The 26,303-nt window shown below is 37.8% G+C and overlaps 1 protein-coding gene across 8 annotated transcripts in view; it reads left to right on the top strand.

Annotated features, from left to right (window-relative positions):
* The window catches only part of LTBP1 (latent transforming growth factor beta binding protein 1), a 204,155-nt gene that overhangs the window by 81,864 nt on the left and 95,988 nt on the right, over positions 1-26,303 (top strand). For all 8 annotated transcript variants that reach the window (XM_054819834.1, XM_054819836.1, XM_054819837.1 and 5 more), the window contains 2 exons: positions 12,147-12,371; positions 15,686-15,963. In XM_054819834.1, coding sequence (XP_054675809.1) covers positions 12,147-12,371; positions 15,686-15,963 — 503 coding nt within the window. The remainder of the gene's footprint in view (positions 1-12,146; positions 12,372-15,685; positions 15,964-26,303) is intronic.

The following is a 26,303-nucleotide window of genomic DNA, read 5'->3' on the forward strand; positions in this document are numbered from 1 at the left end:
GAGAATGGTGTCAGAGCAAAGGATCAGTTCAGTGAGTTCATCAGATTGTAACAGTGCATGAGCAGTAACAGCTTAGTGTCGTTATGATCAAGTTACTCATTAATCCTGTAGTCCTTAAAGGTGGGTAATGCTGCTTAGCTGACACCAGAAGGGAAGAGTACAGCCCAGAAGGATCCTGTAGCAGTGAAGATGCTTGTTGTTCGTTGTTACCTGTCCTTCTGTTGAATTCTTGCTCTGTCTGTTGAAAACAGATACATTATAATATTAGCTAATACACATTAGTATTACGCATGCCTAGACACACACATGCTATACAGAGGAATAAGAGTCTTAAAACCGCTGGGAACATAGGAAGGGTTAGTTTTCATCGGATGCTGGGCACCTTGATTTCAGTGTTCCCTCTTCGACAATGTCAATTAATAAGTTATTCAGGACTGCTTGAAATGATACCTATAAAGTCTTTATACTGCAACATACTATTTTGCAACCTGTTTGTTTTGTATTCTGCAGGAACTTGTTTTCAGAATTATGGTTTTAAAAAGTGTTGCTACACTTTCAAACCCAGCCTTCCCTAGAGATTTTATTTCAGTTGCCTATGTCTTGCCCAAAGATGAAATTTAATATCAACACACTGCAGAAATCTGAAGAAAAGCCTGAAGTAGCTTTTCTGTATGTGTTAGCGTCATTATCAAAGGTCTGACACTGGCCATTAGTTCCTGATAAACAGCAACCAGTAAGTTGTTTTTTTTTTTTTCCTTAGTATACTGATTTTAGGCCTAACTCTTGTGTTATACTCAATATTTCAGGATCAACTCTAATAAAATCAATAGATTTACCAAATATGATCAGGGTAGGAGTGAGTCATCCCTTAACACTCTGTCTATCCCCTTGCCTCTAAAAATAGTGTCTGAATCATCTCAAATATTGAGAATATTAAAAGCAGATTTAGCAAAGAGTGGCTGTGAGCATCATGCCTGTTAGTGAGCCAGAAGCCTCCTGTCAGTCATTTCTCAACTACCATAATTTTTGCTATACCCTTTTTACATTCAGTTAAAGTTCACAGCTTTAGGTCATTTTCCATGACAGAGCATGCCTTTTATTTTCCTGATAGCATTTGAATATTCTAATATTGTTTTTTCAGCCATCTCATTCTTTCCACACTGTAACACTTTAATAGTTTTGTTGGTCAGATGGTGCTCATTTCAGTCACCTGCATGCAGGCCTATGGTTGCATTTGACAGGTCTGAGTATAGCTGGCTTATCATGTGAGCTTGGAAGGATGTGATGCAGGTCCTACAAGACTCCCATGCCCTTTGGACCCACATTGAGGTATGAGTGAAACACCTGGAGGTGTATGAGATGCATCTTCGTTGACTTTGTGGACACATCTTCAAGTCACCAACATCCAACTTTTCTTCCTGAGGTGTTTTAAAGTACTGAGTTTAAAACTGAGGAAGACGTAGGAGTAGTACAATGAAATGATCTTGTGCGTGTTTGTTCTGGATTTCTTGCTGATCATGATGCTCACTCAGCAGATGTGTATTTCTCAACAAATGTCTATTTCTCTAAAATGTATTGCAGCCTTGTCCTTTATGATCTGACCATGCTCCCCAGTTTTCAGTGTCAGGATGTCCCATAGCTGACTATGTAGGCTCCATTAAAGAATGACGGGTACCTCACTATTGATATGCTTTTATAATGAAAAACAAACATAGTGGGACAAGCAGGTAGACTGAGACAGCTTAAATGTCAGCACCTACATATGAGTGCATGTTGAAACTTAAGTTACAGGCAATGGAGATGTTGGAATTTGTTCAACTCCAGTGCAGAGAACTAAGGCAATACCTACTTGACTCTGGTTTTCCTTGGATGGGATCTCACAGCTTTCCATCTCCAGTGAAGACATCATCCCTCTCTTTTTTCATAGGTAGACAGTTGTTCTTTTCTAGTGTACACCTAATTTGTTACACTTACTCCACCTTGTTTACAGTGAGTTAACACTACCATTAAGTGATGCTAATCGCTAGACAGCCTTTCAGCAGCTCACATAAAGCTCAATTACTTGTGGAGATAATGATCATCCCACAAGCTGAGCCTGTATATACTAGCTGAGTTAGGGAATGAATTTTAAATGGTAAGTTTGCTGTTGGGAGATGTGAAAATGTAAAATGTCTGCAGGTGTAGGTGGTCTGATTTTGTGATGCTTTCTTCTACTTGCCTGCCTTGGAAATTGGCATGCTGACTTAAGTAGCATCACAGACATTCTTCCAGTTAGGCTTTCAGGCACTACATGATTTGTTAAAGCTTCATGCTGATAGTGGTACATGAAGGAGTGAGAAGAGCTAGTGAAGTACAGTTTCATTTAAAGAGGTACATCTTCCAAAATTGTGAGAACAGTGGAAACATTAAGAGAATAGCTAGACTGCACTCTAGCAGTGGGCTTTCTTTTTTTAGTGTTTCCTTTCTGTTTATTTTAAATGTATTATTCTAGATCTGTAATAGAATTTAAAAAAACAACTGCTATAGTTCCTGGGTTTGGCACTATGTAGTCAACGTGTATAGTGCATAAAAATCCATGTTTGTCTATGAAAAAGTCTAGAAAGCTTATTTTGTAAAATGATATGACTGCAGCCTGAAAATGGTCATGGCCACAACAGACACATAGTACATCTGTAAGGTTTTTCTTCACAAACGTAAACATGCAGCAACTTTAAAATAACTAAATTGATAAATCACCAAATAGCCGTAGTCATGATGACAACTATTGAGCTTCCTTAGTGCAATGTATCTTTTTTTTTTTCTTTAATTTTTAGTATGTGCAGTATGGCATTTCATGGAGTAGGGAGAGTGAAAGAGAGAGAAGGCTTTTTGCGAATTTCTTTATTTTTTTTCTGTTGAGAGGAAGAGCAATTCCCCAGGATGCTTGGCAGCATATTTTAAAGTGTGAAATCAGGCCTCTCCAGATGGATTTAGTGACTACTACTTGCTCTTCTACTCAGTGATTCTCAACTCTACTGAGTTCAGTCGTGAGACTAGATTCAAGGTAAGAACAGTACTTTGAATTCAGTCCTCAGTTACCTGCATTTTTCTCTAAATCTTTGTATATGATTTTTCTTCAGTAAAGATTCTTTCACAAGGGAAAATTAAAAGTAGAATTGATTAGGAAGAAAAAATATGGAAAAGCATGAAAAGATTGGAATTACTTTTGGAAGTGTTCAGACATGATTCAGCAAGGAAGAAGGAAGGTCAACCTGATTTTGTAATAATAAGTGGGACACAGGGGGGGAATGACAAGTGGAAGGGGGGAAAATAGTGATAAGTATAAATTAAAAGTTATTAAATATAGAAAGGTGGTAAGGATAGTTAAAGAATTCACAGAAAAAATATTCCAGGGTAGACAGTAAATATTATATGAGAAGCCCAGTTGTGGTACAGGAGATAACATATGACAGACACATTTATAAAATTACTGTTGCTGATAGAATAAAAGCAGAAGATTTCAATAACTATTTGCTTTGTGTGTGGAAAAAATCTGTCCAACAAATGTACATCATACAGAAATACCTCCTGATGACTTTCTGGAATGTTAGTAACTAGAAATACTGGTTAGAAATGGTTTCAAAGTAGATGTAGGTACCATCTAGTAAATAAGCTGTTAAATTCAAGATAGTGATCTCAATAAAGGGGCCAAAAGGATGAAATTTCATGCTTTCTGAGAAGGATACGGTGTTCTTTCCTCTTCTTTAAAAGTGTAGGTCTGTGTTGGATCAACCAGAACTAGATTTCAAAAATATTTCTCAATTTCACAGTCTAAGAGATATCTCTAAGTAGCCTTCAGGTTACATTAATGAGCCTTTCAAGTAGAGGAAATGAGAATCTCATCCTCAACAACATCTAGTCCGTCTCAGAAAGGGCCCAGGCATACCATTTTTACAGCATGTCCTTGGAAATTGACAAACAAATGCTGTGTTACACCATTGGCAGGAGATGGAGGCTAAAACTCTTTTTCCCTTAATAGTTCTGCCTGGATTCCTCACACTGAAATATGGGCATTTTATCTGTTTTGTCATAATATGATACAACGAGGGATGCATTTCTAGGATGGTTTATCTTCTTCCTAAAGCAAACTGTTTTTAAAAGCATGGTGTTCTATTAATGTTTAGAAGTTTAGGGTGCTCTTTGTAGAAAGAAAAAAAAAATCATTCAAAGACTCATGTATCCTTGTTAGTAGTTTCTGGATAAAGAAGAAGTTTTATGTAAAAGGAAGGTGTGTACGTCTGTATGTGGCATGTACACAGATCTTCTTGCTCTGGGATTTTTAGAGGCAACCTGCTGCTTTGGTCTTCTTGACAGAGTCAAATGTGGTTGCAGTTAGGTTAGAGCAGAGCAAAGACAGTTGTTGTTACTTGAATGCGATTCATTTTCTTGCTCAAGAATTCCTTATTAGTTGGGTTCATCCTTGCACTCTAATGTTTGCTTACATCTTTAATGTTAACAGTCTTGAAATGTCACGTGCACTCAACTGCAAACCAAGAAAATGACCCTTGCAATGCAGCTTAGCATTAATATTGTTTTGTAGGAGGCGAAGATGTTAATAAGTGATTATATATAATTCCTGAGAGGTGTCATCATTCTGCTTTTATCTCTAGTGTTGTGGGGTTTTTAAAAAATAATTTTAAAATGTAAAAAAAAAAATTACAGAAAGTAACATTTATATGTAGAAAAGATTGTTTATATTTTGGAAGTGTTAAACTTGTTTCAGGACTGTTCTTTGTGGCTAACTCTCTTGATTTTTTTTTTTTTTTTTACACCACCTCCCCCACCCCCCCCAAAATGTGCATGATCCAGACAGGAATAACACCACAAAGCTTGTTTATTTTGGCAATAATTTGGTTTCCCAGTAAACAGCAGTACTTATGATCCCATTCCCAAGTGGGGATGCCTTACTTTGTTAAAGATCCCTTGGTAATAATAGTTTAAAAATATTTTCAAAAATTCTAATGAAGGCAGTGACCATGTTAATTCATAAGGGCTGAGAACCTGATTTAGTAGCTGTCTATTTTTTCTTATACCATTTAGGTTTGAGGTAGGTTTGTGTTTGAAATTTTTTTTGCAGATCTTATTTCTTTCCAGAGGAAACTTCTGAAGTGCCTTCAGTATCATGTTCAGCCTTTTAGGATGATTTCTGTTAATGTATTGAAGCATTCAAAGTGAAAATTTGTTTGATAAGATCCTTATTACAATATTTACACATCTACTGATATGCAGTGTGACTGATAAGGTGACAGTATAAGGGACCACATTCACTCTAGTTCCTCTGTATCACTTTCTGGTCAGAAGTCTGGCGTAATGGAACATACCACCTTGAAAGGCATAATGTAGGTTTTTTCACTTCTGAACACTTTTCATTGCTTTATTTCAGTCTCACTGAACAAACGCGAATGTTAATGCACCCACGGAAGTGACTACTGCATTTTTTCACAAGATTAAGACTTGGGAGTTGCAAAGCAACGTGCCAAACAGCTTTGATTATTATCATGTTGATGATAGTTATAACTACAGAAGCACAGAATAAGGAGAAACAAAATCCTGAAAATATATATAAACAAACTACATTTTGGTGTTCTTATTCACAAATGATATTCATCAAGTCTGAAAAAAACAGCCTCCAATAATAAAGAAATGTACTTTGAAGTAAAGATGTTCTTGAAGTATGCCCCTTACCTGTGTTGTTCTGTTGTCTGTCTTTCCTACTAATTTACAATTATTCATTGTAAAAATATTAGATGTTTAAATTAATGCTATTGGGGGGGAATCTATATTTGTGTAAGCTAATTTAAAACTACTTAAACTAGTAACAAACCAAATGGAACTATTTACTAGAGAGATTTCTATGGGACAACTCTTTCCTTGTGTTTTTTTACTTTGTATCCTTTTGGTGTACCCAACTGAGAAAGTGTTCACTGTTGTGCTACCCACCTTTCCTATACTGATTTTCCAGCAACACTCTTACTTTTACAAGCATCTTTCAAAATATAATTGCATGTTATTATGAATATTACAGGGTATTAATCTACCTGAGTTCTTGCCTCATACTTAAGTCATTCTTTATGCACAAGGTTGCATTCAATAAAGGAAACCAGAGGAGAGCCTCAAAACATTTTTCTTTTCTTGTTTAATACTAGAGATTTCATTTAAAAGTGCTGTGACGGAGAGGCTTATCCCCCCTTCCATTTGTCACGCACCCTGACTGCTCTCTCAGCAGTAGCAGAGTAGCCATTTCTACAGGATTGCTTATGTCTGGAACCAAATCTGGTGCTGTCCTCACTGTTTGGATCAGTGAATAGCAGTGGTACGTAACAAGGGATTTGTGGGTGGTAACTAGACTATTCACATGAGCAAGGCATCACTTTCCTGTTTTCAGTGGTGAGCAGAAACGAGCGTCTTTCATCTGCTGCTGGAGCTCTTGCCATCAGATTTATTTTTTGAAATTGTGTTTGGTTGTTGCAGTAGAATGTTTCTCTTAAAAGTTGTCAAAATACAGACATTAGGATAAATTCAGAGGTGAATGTAGAGCTTTTATACTATTAAATCAAGGCCACTAAAAGTTGCTTTTGTTTTCTCCCTCTGCTTCCAAAAGCACAAGTTTGTAATATCAAGATTATCTTAATCTTACCTAAAAAAAAAAAAGAAAATTAAGAAAATTGAGGGACAATTAGAAACACGTGATCAGAAAAAAAAAAGTAGTAAGGGAATAGGGAAGAGTCTGAATAGCATCTTTACTGTAGCTCATGCCTCTGTGCCTTTTGTGAGTTACTGTTAAGAGTTTCTGTAATTAGAAAGTAGAACTAAGAGCGATTGCGCAGATCTGTATATAGCATCTTTGGGTTTCAACTTTTACCTAAAACATATGGTATTTAGAGGCACTACATTACAAGAACATTGCATGTAGCAATGCTTCCTCTCAGCGAATGCCATCTCTTTCCTGTGAAAAATTGTGCTTGGTAGAGCTGTGTTCTAGTCCCTGCACTTTCTATATGCTTAGTAACAGCATGGATGAAAGATGCCTAAACAGCTGTGGGCCATGTAGTAATGCTGGATAACTGTGTAGTACTCAAGAGACAAAATTAATCTGTCGATTGATGATGTATCTAGTGGAAATACTGTAATGAGCAGTTTCAGGTTTTCCTTGGAGAGCCTGTTGATGTAATAGAATAGTGCTTACACTTGAATAGTTGATAGCATGTAAGTAGAAAAGGCAAAGAGTGGCAAGGGAAAGTGAGACAAACTCATGTGTTCCCTGAGGTGTAAAAGAAGAAGAATCTGGAGAGTCAGATGAGGAACATTTCAAAACCCATTTTCATTTTCTTCAGCACTGGTACAGGAAGGGAGTTTCCATCCATCCTAAGGGCTTGTTTGGGTAAACGTGGACTATTTTTTAAGGATTAGGAGGATTTAGGTGCTTGGAATTTGTTTTGTTACACATTATTTTGATTAAATGAAAACATTCGGACTTGATTAAATTAGTTTATCTGGAGCTGTTCAAGGTTGTTTGAGTATCTTGAAAACAAATTAGATGATGTAATTACATGGACAAACTGTGTATCAGTTGTTTCCTAGCTTCTTTGTTGATGATTTCATGCCCTATTCTTGTGTTTCCAACCCATAGCCATGGCAGCTTTATCGGGATTCATGTTGCAAATGTTCTCTTTTTTCCTGTGCATTCAGCCTTTCAGAGACTCCTTGTGGGGACATCTCAACACACCTTCTCTGCTTGGCTCATTTCGAACAGTGATACCCAACAAGCTGTGCCAGGTTGGGGGGAATTAAGGCCTTTGGATGCTAGAGAAATCAAAACTTGTTATTACCAATTAATTGCCCAAGTATGAAAAGATTACTTAAAATGTTTGTAATTCCTTAAACCTTTCTCAACCTTTCTAAAGGATGGATGTTCATTTATATTAAGAAATCGTTAAATTTGTTCAATCATATGTTGGCTGATCCTTAAGAGACAGTTGAGAGACTTGGTTTACAGCAGATCTGAGTGAAGAATTTGTTGCCTTTCTTAGGTCCATTAATACTTTGTTTTGTTTATAAGTTACCCATGTGTGAACTGAAATTTCTTGTCGTCTTGTGCAGACCTATCTCCACATTTTTATCAGGCTCCGAGCAGCTAGAGGGTTTCACACCATAATGGATATTTGTATTTCCTTTTTTTTCCCTTTTCAGAGGAAATGGCAACAGCCCAGTGAGAATCAGGCTCCAGTGCACCCTTTGTCTGAATGCCAGTTGTGAACATATGTGCAAACCCATCATCTTCTAATGGTCTCTCCGAGCACATGGGTCTGGTTTTTGTCGGGAATGTCCCCTAAGCCTCTGGCAGTGTTCAGCCATTCTGTTTGTTTAAGCTCTTTAACCTCAATGACAAAACAAAAAACTTTCATCAGAAGTTGAGCTGTTCAAACATACCCTGGCTTTATATCCTGTTACTATCTTAAGTGGTCCTTTCCCCAGGGCTCTTTGGTCTTTGTTAACCTGAGATTCCCAGAGCCTTGTTGAGGAAAAGTAGCGTTTCCTTCCTGTGCCTGTTTGGAGGCTTGTCCCCTGCTTGGGCTCACTTTTCTCAAATGGTCTGTGTGTAATTCCAGCTCTGGTGAAGTTGTATGCCTGTGATTTCCAGCACCAATGTCATAATCAAATGGCCCTTTCTCCTGGCCATAAACGACCTGAGGAAACATCGTAAATAGCGTGTGTGAGCTCATTATGCCTATGTAAAATTATCTGATATTTTATTTCAGTGTGTTTCATTCTTCATTTTTTGTTTTTTAAGTTCTCATAATATTTGCCGTTTGAGATTATCAAGTTTTCAGTTTAGCCTGGCGATCACATCACATCACATCATATTTGTTTTTACATGGCTAAGTATAACTTACAATTGTATATTTCAGAATTTTTAATTTTTTATTACAGAATTTTATATTCTCTGAATGGATTTAATGTATTCTCATTTAAAGTTCATTCCTCATACATTAGGCTAGACCTTCAAGAGATGTAAATAAATAATATCTGCACATAAATCAGTTGACTGAGTGATTTGCAGCACATGATAATGTAGGCAGCTTGGAATTTTTATTTTCTGTTCTATGTAAATACTGAGAAATTAGATATTCTTCATTATTTACCTCAAACTAGACCTTTCAGTAGCATTTGCACTTATTTGCGCAAGTTGTTTATGCAAATATCCACAGCAAACACTTATGAAGAGTGACATGAATGAACTCTTTTCTATTCGTATTTTACTTATCAGTATTTTAGCACAAACTTTTGTTGGCTTGAAAGCAAAGCTTTTCACATGCACGTTGGTTACCCAGCAGGCTTCTGCAGGAGAGCAAAGCCTGAAGAGCGTCCTGTAATGCAGACACCCCCACGTAACGTGGCCTTCCAGGCGCCAGCTGCTTTATAGGAACAGGAGCTTGGAAGAAATTAATTTATTTAATTTATTAATTTATTTTGGTGGAAATACTGGGTATATTTATGTTGTTTAAAAGCTGGATTTTGCGCATTACCTTGTACCTCAAGGCCGCAGGGAGCAGGAAGAAAATCTGTGGAATAGGCTTCTTGCACTCAAGGAATTCCTCCGTGAGACTATTTCTGTCTGCCTTTGTTTCACTGTACTACTTTGAAGCACCAAAGTGCTGTCCCCTTAATGCTACTTTACACTTTTTCATTGTACTTCTGCAGGAAAAAAATTTTGCTCTTGTGAGACCCCACCTGGAGTGCTGCATCCAGCTCTGGGGGCGCCAGTACAAGAGAGACATGGAGCTGTTGGAGAGAGTCCAGAGGAGGGCCATGAAGCTGATCAGAGGGCTGGAGCACCTCTCCTATGAGGACAGGCTGAGAGAGTTGGGGTTGTTCAGCCTGGAGAAGAGAAGGCTCCGGGGAGACATTATTGCAGCCTTGCAGTACCAGAAGGGGCCTACAGGAAAGATGGGGAGGGACTGTTTATGAGGGAGTGTAGTGACAGGACAAGGGGTGATGGGTTTAAGCTGAAAGAGGGTCGATTTAGATTAGATATTAGAAAGAAATTCTTTACTGTGAGGGTGATGAGGCACTGGAACAGGTTGCCCAGAGAGGTTGTGGATGCCCCATCCCTGGAAGTGTTTAAGACCAGGTTGGATGGGGCTTTGGGCAACGTGGTCTAGTGGAGGGTGTCCCTGCCCACAGCAGGGGGGTTGGAACTAGATGATCTTTAAGGCCCCTTCCAACCCAAACCATTCTATGAAAACCACCTTAGCTTTCAACCTTGTTCGGGCAGATCTTTACAAGTACCTAAAATTCTTTGTACATTGTCACCATTACAGTAGAACTGCTCGTTTGTGGCTGCTCAGGGAGAAATGGTACCAGAGAGAGAGATAGCTGTCATGCTTTTATTACTTACAAAAATCCTTAATTTTGCCCTGAAGTAAGAGCAATTCTGTATGGATGTCTTTTATACACTCAGATAAAATTGCAACAGCATTGGGACCCAAAAAAGTGAAGCCTGTGCTGCTGTGGATAGCGTTCCAAAGTCAACTGGGCTTTTTAGTACAGTGTTACAGCTTGAAGTACTTTCAGTCAGTTTATATGAAATGAAAATAGGAGATAAGATGAGAAAAATATTAAATATACATTTGCAGAATGGAGTGGAATAACAATTCTGGCTGTTTACATTTGTGTGTGGACCTATCTGGCGATCAGGCGTCACCGTTCCAGACCCCGTCAATACAATGTGAGGGTGCTCTGTGATGAGCACTGTTTCTTGAGCACTTTTCCTGCAGCTGGGTTGGAACTCCTTGGACTGCCGAACGTCCTACCTCTTGCAACACACAAGGTTCCTTTTCCAATACTGCGGGTTTATGATATTAATAATAGCAATAGGCTGCAGTTGTCCAGAGATTACACCATTTGGAATAATAAGCACTGGTTTCCTAATTACCTTGCAGTATCTACAGTTTCTCATTTTTATTGTAATTCAATATAGACTGAGCAATACCAATCCCACAAAATGCTATAATTACTGTAAAGTCTAGGTTTTTATTTATTTATTTTTACGTCAGAATCTTATCTTAAAGCTGACAAATGGATACTGTATGCTATTCCTCCAAAAATCTTTGATTTCTGAAAAAATGAACTTAGTTTGTCTTGAACAAAAACCTACAGTAATTTTTCCTGTTGTTTTTACATCATTTAGTTCTTGAAAATGTTGACAACTCAGCTAGATTACAGTTGATTATAAAGTCCCGCATCATATTTTTAGAAAGTGCTGAACCATGCTTATTGCTGTTTGTATCTCTGAGTTAAGAAATACTTTTCATTCGATGTTGACATTTTTCATGTTTAATCTGATAATTTATATTACTGTGAATGTGGAAGTACTAGCTGACACAGAAGTAATTACCCATGTCTTTATATTGAAGTTAAAATATTTTAATACTTTGGAATTTTTCTCTGAAATCATTTGAGTGGAATCTCTCAGTGTTTTTATGATCTTCATGGGTGGGTATACAATTTAGCTTCTTTTATCTGAGAGATAAGTGTTAAGCAAAAATCTACATACATAGTAAGACATGGTTTTCCAGAGAACAACCAAAGCTTACAGTGAAAATGGAAAATTTATCCCCAGTACTGTCTACTCTCTGGTGAGTTTTTCCCCAGTCTTCCAGGGAACTGTAGGTCATCCAGGTTTTTCAGAAATGGGAGGCTGACTAAGTAAGAGTAACTGTACCGAAGTGTGAATAAGAGGCGCAGCCAGGCACCACATTAATTTAGCGTCTTGCTTAACGCCATAATGAAATAAAATAGCTGGGATTTCTAAGGGAAGAATGTGCTTGTCATGGAGAGATGATGTGAACCAGGCAGAGGTCAAAAGGAGGGTTTGTTATGGAGAGAAGATGTGAACCAGGCAGAGGTCACAAGAAGGGGAAGGGAAGTGGTTCTACCACAAGGAGATCAAAATCGCATGTCAGATGGGTAGTCATTCCTCAGATGTTGGAATAACAAAGGGCCCCAGCCCTGTCCCCTTCCTCCTCAACTTCTGTGTGATATGTGGTCAGATAATACTAAAGCTAAAGTCATTAACAATATTTTTCTTTCTGTTTTCATTTCAGTTATTTGCCACCTTCCATGCATGAATGGAGGCCAGTGCAGTTCTAGAGATAAATGCCAGTGCCCTCCTAATTACACCGGTAAACTTTGTCAGATCCCTGTGCAGACTGCCAATACTCCAAAACTGTACCATCACCCACAACAGGTGAACAAGGCTGTAGGATCACAAATTGTCCACTCTACTCATACTTTACCACTGACGATGTCTGGACAGCAAGGTGTAAAAGGTAATTTCTTTCCTGATAGATATTTTTTCCTTTGGAGTTGATTTTATTAACTAATTTTGGGTATCCAGCTGGTAACGATAGTGATCTGTCTACATAGTTTGAATCAACTCGAACCATGAGCTCACTAGAATGACTGGAAAGTATTTTGCTCAATGACTGAAATAATAAGAAATAACAGTGCTATTGAAAAAAGTTCGTAAGTAAATTTACTTCGCTTTATGGTGGAATTTAATGCAGATTGCAGAGTAAAAGGGTAATGCAGGGGACTTCTTCCAGGAGTGTAGACCTGTTCAAAGAGAGAATGATTATGGCTGAACAGAGTCCATAAATTGCAGTATACCTAGATAGAAAGTTGCAGGTGATTCCATGGTTAATAGCAGAGGGAGGAGACAGTGCTTTTCAACATAAAAAAATTTAAATCTAATGTAAAACTAAAAATACAATCCATGTTTATCTTTGCTATATCATTTGGTAAAGTCCTATAAGTTAATTTTGTGGTGCAGATAGGTCATCATATGATTCAGTTAAATATAGCATTCGTTCAGGTCATATATCAATATCATAGAAAAAAAATGGTAAGGGTTTCCTATTGCTAATGCTGTGAAGAAGGCAGAGGATCAGAAACAATAAAAGCTGTGGTGTTAATCAGATTTTGCCCACTCAAAGAAAGTTCAGTCAGCTTCAGGTTTCCATTTCCCCTCATACTTTTTTGTGAGGTGACAAGTTCTGATGACCTTGAAGAGAAGTGATCTCACAGGGTGAGATCCTGTCCATCTGGAACAACTCCTGCAATTCAGTTTTACAACATATGAATTAGTGTGAATGTTTGTTTGAATTGCCAGATCGATGTTTTTGTTTGTTTGTTTGTTTTTGTTTTTTTCCCGAGGGTAATTTTATGATTATCTCTTCAAGATTGCTACCTCTAAATAAAAAGAAAGTATAGGGGGAAAGATGTGAGGAGACTCAGTTGTTGGCAACTAGTTCCTGAATAACTTTGCTTAAAGAGGCCAAACTATTTATATGTTTGTAATAAATATAATCTAATGTAGTAATTCTGTTTTCAGACAGGGACATAGCTGTGAAGGAAGTGTTGACGGTATCCTTCTGGAAACACAATATTTTATAAATGCTTTTTAAGTATCTGCTCCATCTTTTCAATGGATTTTTTTTTTTTCTAGGGACTGCTACACAGTCCATTGGGAAATAGTTTCCACTGACATGTTGGAGTATTAGTCCCTAAAGCTCCCCAGAACTTTTCAGACTCTAAACAAAAAAAAAGAGGAAAGAGGGGAGGAATAAGTGAATAAAGGAATATCATTAATATATTATATAATCAGATTTAGAGTTGCTGTCTTAAAACACACAATAGGTTTCTCATTGCTAAAGAATCTGACCACTTGAACATTTTTTTTCCTGACCTTCTTGTCCTCATCAGAACCATCAGGAGTTACAATGCTTTTTCTTCTCTTTCCATGCCCAAATGAGGATGTTGGACTGTGAAGAGAGGAGTATTTCATTTCTTTCAAGGAAAGAATAAAACAATTCATCCTGAAATGGCTGGCAGAAATAAAAATTAATCAGCACATCTAGGCAGTGATCCAAGACCTGGAGAGGATTGTGGTGATAATATTACATCTGAGGAACCAGCCTAAATTTGATGTTTTCAGCATCTGAACATCTCTAGGTGGATTGATAGATTAAAGCAGAACTATCAGTGATTTCTTTGGAGGTCTAATATATTCTTTAGATTTATCAGCTGGAGAAATTAGTTGAAAGGCTCCCTTTTCATACATAAAAAAGTATGATAGTAAGTAGGGGTGAGGTTTGTTATTTTCACAGCCAGACTATGCTGTCTTATCTTGCCCTGCAAAATGAGTGTAATAGCCTGAGAAGGGCCTTAGTGCTTCTTTTTGTAACACTGAATCTTTTCCTTGTGGGTTTACCTGTAACAGAACTGATGTAGCAATAAATTTTGCTTGCCTTCTGCAACAGACAAGATCTGAAGAGCCATTGAGGCCATGTTTTGCTGACTTTCTACTACCTTATTCCTGATGCTTCTGTCTGCAATATATTGAAGATTTTCATAAATGAAACAATGCAGGGCAGAGTAAAAATAAGTTTTGGGGTTTTTTAAGGAGTTCCTATGTGAGACCAATTAATGCTGAAAATGTGCCTAGAGAAATGAAAATAATGTGATATATCAAAATAATATAATTTTAAAGCAGCTAAAATAAATGAAATGTGCTTCCTCGGAAATGGAGCTGTGAGGTTGAAGTTTGTAAATAAGAACTGAAAATGCCTTCCACAGAACAGTCTGGCCTCCTGTAGGCAAGGAAGACAATTCAGAAGACTGAACAATCTAGTATGTGTTATAGAGAAAACATGTCAAATGATATTAGTTGGTTCTTGATGTTTGGAAGGGGTGTTACATCTAATGGATTGGCTGGCCTCGAGTAATCTGTGCAGTACTTGCTGATGAGAGAGACCCAGCCGGACATGGTAAATGCTAACTTTGTTATGCAGCTTACAAACTATAAAACTTTTTACAGACCTCTCCTCCCTGCCCCCCCCAATAATAATTTGAGCTACATGTTTAAAGGGCATTTTGTGTTTCAGTGAAAAGAAGCTTGAGGGTCATAAACAGTTCTGTGCACATTAAGTTGACTGGAGGGTCTCAATCTGTATACCCAGACTTAAAACTACAACTGTATTTAAAAACGGAAGTATCTGAAAAACATTTCCTACCTCTTTATCTGCCAAATCCTGAATTCAAAGTTCAATGAAGGGAGTGGTGGTTTTAGATGGTTGAGATGCTGGCAAGGGTTGCAGGGGCAAACTCAGGACTTGGCAGGTATATAAAGGTGAAGGGATGAAATCTGAAGCTTTTTCTGTGTTCCAGAGAAAGATGATGGATCTGAAAAAGAAAATAAAGCTTACTATATATCCAAAAATAACCCAGTGGAGTTTGAATTCTGGAACTTTAAATGGGATTCCTATTCCACAGTATGACCACAAATATTAATGTCACACCAGGCAATTTGGACATCCATGTTTATGTAGCAGTCTTTACAATGCTATAACGTCATTCTTTCCTGTGTGAAGAGTTTTCATGTTCTGCTTTGTGAATGAGACTCTATGCGTTTTCAGCCTTCTCTCTAACCCCCAAATTTGGGCTTTGTTTATATTTTGGTCACTTCAAGACACTCTATAAAAATTCTAATGTACAAAAAAGAGATGCCTTAGACGTGCCTAAGATCTCTTTTTTTACATATTTTATTACCAATTTTAATGTGTTTTTCCTTCATTTATTTTAGCGAAGTTCCCTCCTAACATAGTGAATATCCACGTGAAACATCCCCCTGAAGCCTCAGTTCAGATCCATCAAGTTTCAAGAATTGACAGCGCATCAACAGGACAAAAAGCGAAAGTACCTCAGCCAGGACATCCACAGGTCTCTTACCAAGGTCTTCCGTATCAGAAGACCCAGAAAGGACATACTACTTACACAAATCAACAACCCATTCCTCATATGTTTCCTGTTTCAGTTAAAACTCAGCTTGGGCGCTGCTTCCAGGAGACTATTGGGACACAGGTGAGAAATGTTTGCTAAGGCTTTGAGACACATAGCTTTAAAATAATATCATAAAGGAATTAAAAAATTCTTCACCAATAACAGGCAAAGGATGCATTTGACATTCTTTTCCAGAAAATTCTTGTGAGAATGGACTGTAAAATGTTTTACAAGGTAACATTCTTCTGAACCTTCTTCTCCTTGAAGCGAATGTCTTTATTTTCTGTGTATTTGGATCCCTGATGTTCTGATTTCAGTTATTCTAGCCATAACCTCTCCATTTATAAGCTATTTCTCCAAATTCAAAAACATGACTTAAATCCTAGCTCCATCTCTCCTGATTGAACAGCTAAGGTTACACCATCTTCCACAGCTTGTACTGTCCTTTGGTTTAATGAGTGCTTTTGCACGTGTATCTCAACAGCCAGTGTTTTTCAAGGAGATGCAGTTTTCATTGAAATTCCTATTCAGCAACTTAATATGTTTTACAGTATTGTAGGCTAATGTTTTGAAACTGTTGAAATGCAACCATTGAATGGGGTAGAAAAATCATGAAAGCCGACTGAGTGTTTGCTAGAGCATTAAAACCTTAGTTAAGTTTAAAATAATATGTTCACGTCAGTTTTTACATATGACTATTCAAAATTGCAAATCTTTTTTCAGCTCTTGAAAGCACTTTAAGTGACACAGCATTATCATTTTTGCATATTTGCAAATATATGTAAATATATGGAGAGAGGAAAAATGCATTTGTGGAGAGATTGTAAAAAAGTTAGTAGGACCCTGTTATTTATTGCTTATCACCTTGCCAAAATTTAACTTTTCAGATCAATTTTTTTTTTTTTTTTACTCAGGCTGAAATTTTGTGGGAGGTTTCAGAAAAATCACTCGTTTTGAGGGATGATGTTAGAGTACGAATATGTTGCTTTATTCAGGCTAAAAAAATAATTTACAACTGTTTCAATGAAGATTTGGATCATCTGTATGCTTTGAAGTAGAAGCTTAAATTTATCAAAAAGGTCACTCTGGTTTTGGTCCTTCCAGTAACATGCACCCAAAGTTCACCAATTTCAAACAAGCAAAATTCTCCAAAGGTTTCACCTGCACAGAGCATGGTCTGCCTTCCCCTCAAAGGGACGACACGTGTCACCTCTGAAATGCAGGACTTGGAGTAAAATGACCTTTACACGTGTGTTTTCTAGCTGTCAGTGAATGCTGTGATGCCAAGTGTTAGAACTAACAACAAGGAAATTTTCTTATGGCTCCCAAGCAGCATGCATACAACAACAAAAAAACATTAAAAAAAAAAAAAAGGAAAAAAAAGCAAGAAGGAAGAGGCCTCGCTCACAGAGGGGCAAGCAGCTTTGGAGAGGATCAATGATGGGGAACAGACAGGAGCAGAAGCAGGATGCAGTCAGAGGCAGGGTGAGGGTAACGAAGGTGGCAGATCCCAAGATAGTGATAGCAATTACCTGCTGGAACCTCAAACTGAAATCGCAGTTCCTTAGCCTTGGTCATCCTCCCTCAGTTCCAAAGAACTGACTTTTTTTCTTGTAAAATGTTTTTCTCTTTTCCTTTCAGTGACTGGCTTCTACAGAGTATTGTAGCATTCCTACTAGTGACGTAATTAACTCTAGTTTCAGAAGTCATTGCTGTGGAAGTAAAGATTCCAAAACCTGCTCATGCTAGGTCATCACGTGAGGGTGTTTAAAAAAAAATTCATTCTGAAAAATGCTATAGAAGGAGTAAATTTAAATGTCATCACGCCCCAGAAATATTTCTAGAAGACCAGAGTTAAGTTTGTGTATGGAACTTTAAAGGCCAGTGTTTGGTAATTGTTGAATGCTTGATTTGGGATCCACAGTGTTAATTTCTAGGCATGAACCCTTCATGCTTGTCTGTTTCAGGAATAGTAAAACCTTGAATTTGTTCTTCTACAAGTGTTGAAGCACGTGTTCAAATGAAAGTTCATGGATTTTTACATGGCAAAATGAAGCAGTGCCTGTGTCAAACAACCATTTCGCTGTATTTCCTAAGAATGAGAGATCTAACATAGCATTATAATGTACAATCATAAAATGCTGGAAATAATTGTAATAATAGTTGTTTATTACTTATTTGCATTTTTATTTGCACTCATATATAGGGGAAGACAAAATTCTTTCTTCCATCTTAGATTTGGCAGTGGGTGCTGCATCTTTTACCTCTTATGCTTGATGTATTTCCTGTCTGTTCTTTCTGCTGCATGAATGAATGAGGTATTTTGAATGACATATCCAAACTTGCAGTGTTCTATGCATGCCCCTCACATTGCAGTGCTTTAAAAACTAAAGCTTCCTCATTGCTCACCACAAGACAGTAACATGCTCATTTTAAAGGGGGAGAAAAGGAGAAATATGCTTGCATTGCCCTCATACCTGACTTGGAATCCTACTAAATGCTCAGTCTCCAATTTTTATAATGGGTTTTATTCATTTCAGTATTCCCCTAGAAAAATGTGTCTTTGCAGTGCTCTCAAGAAAGGGTAGAGCCTCCTAGTTTAGAATAATGCATGTTCTTATTTTTTTATAAATTTCATTGATTCTTTCAGTGTCAGTCTTGGAGAAGAGCGTAGTAAGGATTTCAAAGGCCTTTTGCTATTTAATTTAATGGTTCAATTTAGAATTGGAGTTTTACTGTGGCATTTTGTAGAGCATTCATTTAAGACCTTGCCATAAATATAGATCGAAGTGACTCATTCACCTTTCAAATTTGAACCTGAAATGTTAATGTTTTTCCTGCAGTCATGCAATGCATGTTATTTATTTGTACGTTAAATATACCTTGAACTGGAAAAGACAAACTTTTTTCCCTCTTAAATAGATCTATTCTTAAAGAATTTGGTTTTCTGTTTCTTTGATATTTGCTTTGCTAAATATGAGGGTTCTCTTTATTTGTTCAGACAGGCTGCTAAACTGAGCTTTTCCTATTAGTAGCAATGTGTTACAAGTCCTTTCTGGAGTTTATGCTGGATAATTTTGATATCTCTACTGTTTTCAACAATCGTCAGTGTTTATACATTTTTTTACAGGGTGGATTGTATGTTTGGCTTCAGAAATGTTTTATTAAATATCCTGAGATCAGAGGTGACTTTACTGTCTATAGAACAGATTGATGGAAGGATACGTGTGTGGCCTCTTGTAGGCAGATCAACCAAATTAATAAAGACTTTGCTGAACTTAGTTTTGGTCCAGGCTAAAAGCGCAGGATAAAAACAGAATCAGAATCTCTACTGTGGTTTTGTGTGTGTGTGTAATGTCTACCATTCTACGTTTCTCTCCATCTCTTGTTCTCTCCTTCTTTGAATTTCAGCTGGTCTTCAATTACAGGTCCTCTGATTTTAATCCTTTGTTTTTTTCACAACCTTCTGTGGAATATTTTTCATTTCCCAATGCATTCTTCCTCACCCCACCTTAGTTAAATTCCTTTAATGTATCTTGTTCAAAAACAGTAGTCCTGCAAAAACAGTAGGGTAGTTGCTATACTCAAATCCCAAGACAGCCAGGGCGTATTTTCTGCAGTGCGTTTCCAACAGAGCGCATACTGTTAAAGTTAGCAACTGGAGCCACCCTGAACTGAAGTTTGGAGGGCATTATGGTACAGATAGTTGAAGAATCTGGTTGTATTCTTAGGCCTCTGATCACTCCTAATTAACATCATAGAAATTCTTCTAGACCTCCTATTCGCTTAGTTGTCTGTAGTATCATAATTGACTATAACCAAAGGCAGCAACCATGAGAAAAGGGTACTAAAAGGTGTGTGAAAAGATGTCAGTCTACAAGCTTAGAAGAACAGGACAGGAGGAGAGAGAAAAGGGCTAGAGGAATGAAATTTCCTAGTTTAATTAGAATAGATAAAGATGTATGTTTTCATAAATACATATACACATGTATGTATGTGTTGCTCAATTGTGACTGTTTTCTGAAGTGTCCTCAGCATTGGGAAATGAAGTGGAAAGAGCAACTATAAAAGTAAATATGGGGGGGAGGGGAAGGTAATATAGGAAGCAAACAGTGTTCTGGATGGCTCTCTTTTTGACTCAAGTCAATTCACTTTTCCTGGTTGCCTTTCTTTTCTGTGAGTCAAACACTTAGCAATTATTTCTCCTCTGGGAGATGTTAACAATGATTGCTCCAGGATAGCTTACTATGTTACACGATAACTTACTATGATATGTTGCATACAAAAGTTGTGGTTCATCAAATGCTTTCCTAGTACCAAAAAGATTTTTGCAGGGTGTATTATAAACTAACAGTTAAGCTGCAGGCTTATCGTTGTCATAAAAATATAGGAAACCTTTACCTGAACTTGAACCTTGTATATAGAAAATGATGTTGAGAAAATAGAGACTTGATGTTGGGAAACAGATACAATGGAAGCAGTGGGACGAAAATCCCACTTAAGATGAAGAACAGTAGATTTGTGGAGAGCACTGTATGTTATGGTGCCTCCAAACGCTGGAGACTGGACATGGTGTCTGTCCTGCAAAGTCCCTTACGGCCATGTAGTTCTGTGTTTCTGAAATCCACGGAGTTGGTCATCTTATACCACTGATTCTCTAAGTCCTTTAAAAAGCAAGCAAATAAGGAAGATTATGTTTCTCTTCTTTAATTCCTCCTCTTCAGCTGCTTTTCATTTTGATTCTAATAAAAATGCCTTTATTATGATACAGAATATCTTGTTATTTCCCAAAATACTTCTACAGTGTCAGTGGTGCACCTAGTAAGGATTGTGTTGGTAATCTCGAGTCCTGTTAATTTTGCATATGAGTGCTTTGCATTTAAATCGAGAAAAGAATGCAGATGCCTACTATCTGTCAAAAGTCATATAAAGAGAACTAAGCACCACTTTTTTTCCCCCTGTAAGATCACTTTGAAGTATCTACTTAAGTATATTCATGTGTTTTCCTATGGTTACTGCATTTTGGTATTTTGGCTAAAGAAGTCTTTTTTCTAAATTTGATTTGGTCTCTTTTTTTGCTAAACTGTAGAGAGAGGCATTTTTTGCAAAGCAGCAAGAAATTGGAGAAGCTGGTATTTCCAAATTTCTCTAAAGCAGGCTCTTTCTGACTAGATGCACAAGCAATGCTGTTCTCTTCAGCAGTTATTTTTGAGTATCAGTTTTACCAAAGGACACTTCTGATGATCTCAGCATCTATAATTTAAGAACAAAATTTAAAAGAGTTGTTATTTTAAAGAGGGACAGATAGTGAGGTTGCTTACCTGACTGAAGGCAACATATGCCAAAATGTCCGGAAGAGAAGCTGGCTAAGAAGCCATGTCTGCCCATGCTTGTTCATTCCTCCTCACTGTTCCTCAGGCATAACTGCTGAGAGGAGCTGGACTACTCATTAAAATGTTCACTGAAAGAATATCAAAAATACTGTCTTCTCATCCCCTCATTTTGTTGGGGTGTTTTAAATTCAGGTCAGTTCCAGGTTGCAGTTTTTGGGGGCTCTGTTCCTCTGCTCGCTTGTCAGTTGTTTGCTGAATGATGCTTTGTGCTTCCCTTGCAAAGTACTTTGAAAGGTGTTGCAGAAAAGTTCCATACTTGTTACAGCTCAGTTGAGAAGGATGCCTGAATTAGAGTTGTTCTGGTATTGTGAAGTGAAATTTGGTGTATTTATTATAATACTTTGGAAAATCATATTCAAGAAAAACAAAATATACCACCTATAGCAGACAATAGAAGGATATTTTGATAGATTTTTTTAAAAATAAAACTAAATAACATTAATGGTGAACACTGTTAAAGACTTTATTGAAAATTATAAGACCTGTCCATTTTTCACTGTGATCAAAACACTCACATATGCGTTCAAATGTGTTTCAAATGCTGCTTAGTTCTGATAAATAACAAGATAAACAGATGTTAGTTAATCAGCATCTTTAGTGGGATAAATTTCTGCGGAAATAGTTTATTTAATACTGTGTTTCAGTAATGTGTTTTACAGGAAACCTTTGTTTTGGTTTGAGCAACACCCTTCTCTCTGCTGTCAGACTTGGTAGAATACAAAAAAAAGCCAAGTGATAGGTGGCAGCTGGAAAAGGTCAGAAATTGTCGACATTGTATCATGGTAAAGATTCTGACTGCAAATCATTAAGTTTTACTTCACTTGATTCACACAAGGGCATACACTGATCATGTACTTAACTTTGAGAATATACATGAAGTTTTTAGGAATTGGGATTAGATCACTGAGTTTTTAATGATGGGAAATATTAAACAAAGGCATCAAAGTTTTTGAACTAGAAATCAGAGGAGCAAAATGTGTTGATAGCTCTTAATGCGTAACCTAACGTATTGATACTACTGTATGCAATATGATCATACTGTATGTAGTCTGGAGGTGATGACAGTGGTAATATGCCAGTTGAAGTTACTCATTCAACTGTATAAACATCCCTGTTGGACCTCAGATTTAACAAAACATTTCCTATGGAGGTAAATTTCAGGTATTTTCATTTTTTGACAGCTGTATGAAATGAACTTCCCTATTTATATTCTTTAGGCAGGAAAAATGATACAAGTAAAATTATATGCTTCATACTGGTTCATACTTTTTCTCTTAGAGCACTTTTAAAACTTTTTCTTTAGAATAGTCTTAAAAATACCATCTCATAAAATAAAATAACTGTCTGGAATTCCTTGAAGCTCATGGTTTGGCTTCTGAAGTTTTTAAACAAATAGACTGTCAGAAATCAGTGTGGATTCATTTCCAGGATTAATGCTTCATTCGCAATAGATTCTTTGCAAGATCAATACCCTGAAATATCAGAAGATTAAAGATGTATCGGATACCAAAAACACCAAACATTGTTTTAATTACTCAAATAGAAGAAAGCTGGATAATTTTTACTTGCCTATGAAGAATGTTCTGCTTAAGCCAAAACAAATTCTTTACCAGTTCTTTTAGAATGTCTGGAAGTATTTAAGTTTCTCTCCTCTGCTTATGAGACAATGCCTGTTAGTGAGCCAGTGCTACATGGGATAATACTCTTCATTTGTAACAACCTGTCATTCAACTGGTCAGTAAGCTAATTAAGCGTGTTTGTTAATTGTTTCAGTAATACATTTTATTAACTTTGAGGTTTCTTACTCTGTTTGTTGTGCCTATAGGAAAAAAAAAAAAAGAAGCAACAGTCCAAGGCCTGTGCCTGTTGAATAGTTTACAGAAAGTTAAACAGTGTATCCATTCACTTCTGCTATTGTGGTATGTGAAATGCAGTCTTTTGAGCTGAATCCCAGAGTCATTAGCTATTAACTCAGGCAAAGCACCTATCGATTTCAATCATAGTTAATCATGTGACACTCCTTTATTTATGCCCGTATTGTGGTTGTAACTAACAGCTTGTGACAGGGATTTGTAGATGGGTCACACAGGAGTGGGAGTCCCAGGAAACGTTGTGGTCCCTCGGCCAGAATCCTCTGTGACTGCCCGGAGACTAATTGCCAGACTCGGATATCTACAGCACTTTACAGAGAGCTGAATAAATTCCTTCTATGCTACAGCAGAGGGATTTTGAGCATATAATCCTTCCTTTTCCCTGGCATTGGAAAACACATGAAACCCTGGTGGCAGTGCACAACTCAAGCACTGTTAGCGCTCCAAGACCGTGGAGATGGGGCAGAAGGCTGGAGCCTGTACAGAGGAACAAAGAGGTGATGTGGCTTTGGGTGGCCTTTGTGCACCAGCACAGGGTCAGCCAGAATTTCAGTCTACCAGGGGGAATATTCAGTACTTCCTTCAGTTATATAAAATACTGGCATAGAAGCCCAGGCACGCATGGGGAAAAATATGTGGATTTGAAACAATACTTTCAGTGTCTGTGAGTGCTTTACCCAGGAAGAACTTTGTTTTATAGCAGTACCATGTGTGCCTCATACTGCTGCTACTGCTGAGCCTCTTTCAGCACAGTTGAGCTCTTTTATACCAATCCTTCATGACTACTTTGCCTTCTGAACCAGTAAGAATTATCTCCAAATCATAAGCTTGTGACAGATGTATCATTCATGAAAATCTGTTCTCTGTCTATGAGGAGTTTTCCAGAAGCCCTCAGGAATACAGGCTAGATTAGTTTAAAATGTGTGTGGATGATGGATAGAAAAGTGTAAGCCTAAGCTTAGGGAATGGCATCATCTTCATGCATAGTGCAAGCTCTGTCCTTGTGTTTAGCTTCCGTGCTTATTTTAGGCTCATACTTATGTGTTGGAGTTGTGTTGAATGGTGAGACAAACTAAAAATAGTTATGGATTCCCCCAAGTGACTTTTCCAGTCACTTGTGACTCAGAGACTAGAACAGACTGTCTGAAGAACTAATGAATTCTTCTCAGTAGTAGGAAGTGGATAACACTTTTGAGGTGGATAGAAATTACCTAAAGTTTTTTGAGACCTGTAGAAACAGAGCTTCAGTTCATTGATGCTTAGGGTTTGTGAAAGGGAGGAGCATCTTAAGTAATTGTAGCTGGCTAGGAAACAGTTTGTGCAGTGCCATGAGTGTTGAAAGTATCTGAAGCACTATTAGATGTACCAGAGAAATCAGGGTTTATTAGCCATAGAAGAGCTCTCTGTTTCTGCTTGGCTTAGGACTTTGCAGAGCAGTCATTTTTTCTGATGCATAGCTCCAAAATTACACAGATCTTACACCACTAGGAGCCCCATGTGGCAGTTGATTTTCCTCGCTGGCCAGTTTCTACAATGATCTGGAAGTTAACCAAATTATCATTGATTCTTCAAGCTTTAATTCACCATAGAGGCAGTGGGAGCAGCAGCTTTAATCACTGCCAGTTTTCACTGACAGGACTACAAACCACAGTTGCCAGATGACTCAGACTTTGGCATCCTTATTTTTGCTCATGGTTTTTATATGGAAATTTGAAAAAGTTATGACCACAGAGATCATGATTTTCAGTAGAGAGCAAATGCTGTAGCACCACACCTAAACTAAAAGTGGGCTTTAGTCCATCCTCCTCCTTTCTCTTTTTTTTTTTTTTTTCCTTTGTTTTATATGCTTTTAATTTACTACTGTTAAATGACACCTTTTCTATTCTGGGGAAGAAGAAAAAAACAGCCAGTTCATGATGGCATATTGGCTCTCATGTCAGTGGAGTCTTGTCTTGACACATACAAGCTGCTGGGATGTGTCCTTGAGGCTTGTGACCTTACAGAGGAACACTGGGTGTTAGGTAATGTGCCTTGCTGCCCAAATGCTCCATTTCTGAGATCATAAGGGGAGGTGCAGCACCAGCCTTGATTCCTCCCACTTCTTTTCAGAGAGATGAGAGTTGTAAAACTGAGGCACAAGCTGGGGGAGAAGTCAAATACAAATTAGTTTAGCTGACAGTATACGACTTCAGTAAGTGGTTTCTCTTTCTTTGAAGAAGCAGTCCCAGCTCTAGGAAAGGAATTGAACAGCTGTAATTATAAAGTAAAACTGAATAGCCGCAATTGTAAAGTAAAATGGTCCTAGAGCATGCTCACCTGGGACATGGGTTGAGAAACCAACATTGTGTAAAGATGTAACGTGGATTCTCTAAGGCTTTAAGGCAGCCACTTGCAGGAGACATTATGAGTACTCTCCAGTTGAAAGATTTTTGAGCTTGTGGGAACTGCAGCAAGATCTGTATATCATCTAGCTAGAGGCAGTTGAAAGAGCTAGTTCCAGTTTTGAAAACAGCTGAGCTGCCACAGCGGAGGGAGCTGTGCAGAATTCCCTGTTTGTGCATCTTGACAGCCCTTGTGAAGTGCCAGGCCAAGAGCTGCTTCTGGAAACAGAGCAGACTCTGACTGATCAGGAATGGTCAATCTCGTACTAATCCTGCCAGTGCCCAAGCCAGGGGAGCACAAGACAGCCTGAAAGATGCGAGCTCCCATAGTGTAAGCCTGGGCCTGCATCTGAAAGATGAGACTTGCTTTGATACTTTACTGTTTTAACACAGCCAAATACCATTCAGGCCAGGACTGTTTCTCACCCCTTGGAATATGGGGAAACTTGTCACAAGACCCTCTGCAGATGGTTAGTGTGAAAATAGACTCCTAAAGTTACACAATAACTGAACAGTCTTTTAACCTATTTGGCCACTCTGTTCTTTATGTTGTTCATGTGTCACCCTAAAATGTGGCTCAAAGCACAAGTGGTGCTACCGCACGTAGGGGTGATGGACAGAGGTGAACCATAACTTCACTAAGTCACCCTGGTGCTAAAAGCTCTGTTTCATGAGAGAAGCTGGGACAGAGGATGCTCCTGGCTGCTCCCATCCTTACTTGGCAGATGTCTAAGCTTCACAAGCAGCAAGTGCAGAGCTGCTGCAGGTTGCACATT

This window comes from Grus americana, chromosome 3 (genome assembly GCF_028858705.1).
Source record: "Grus americana isolate bGruAme1 chromosome 3, bGruAme1.mat, whole genome shotgun sequence".
Classification (NCBI taxonomy): Eukaryota; Metazoa; Chordata; class Aves; order Gruiformes; family Gruidae; genus Grus; species Grus americana.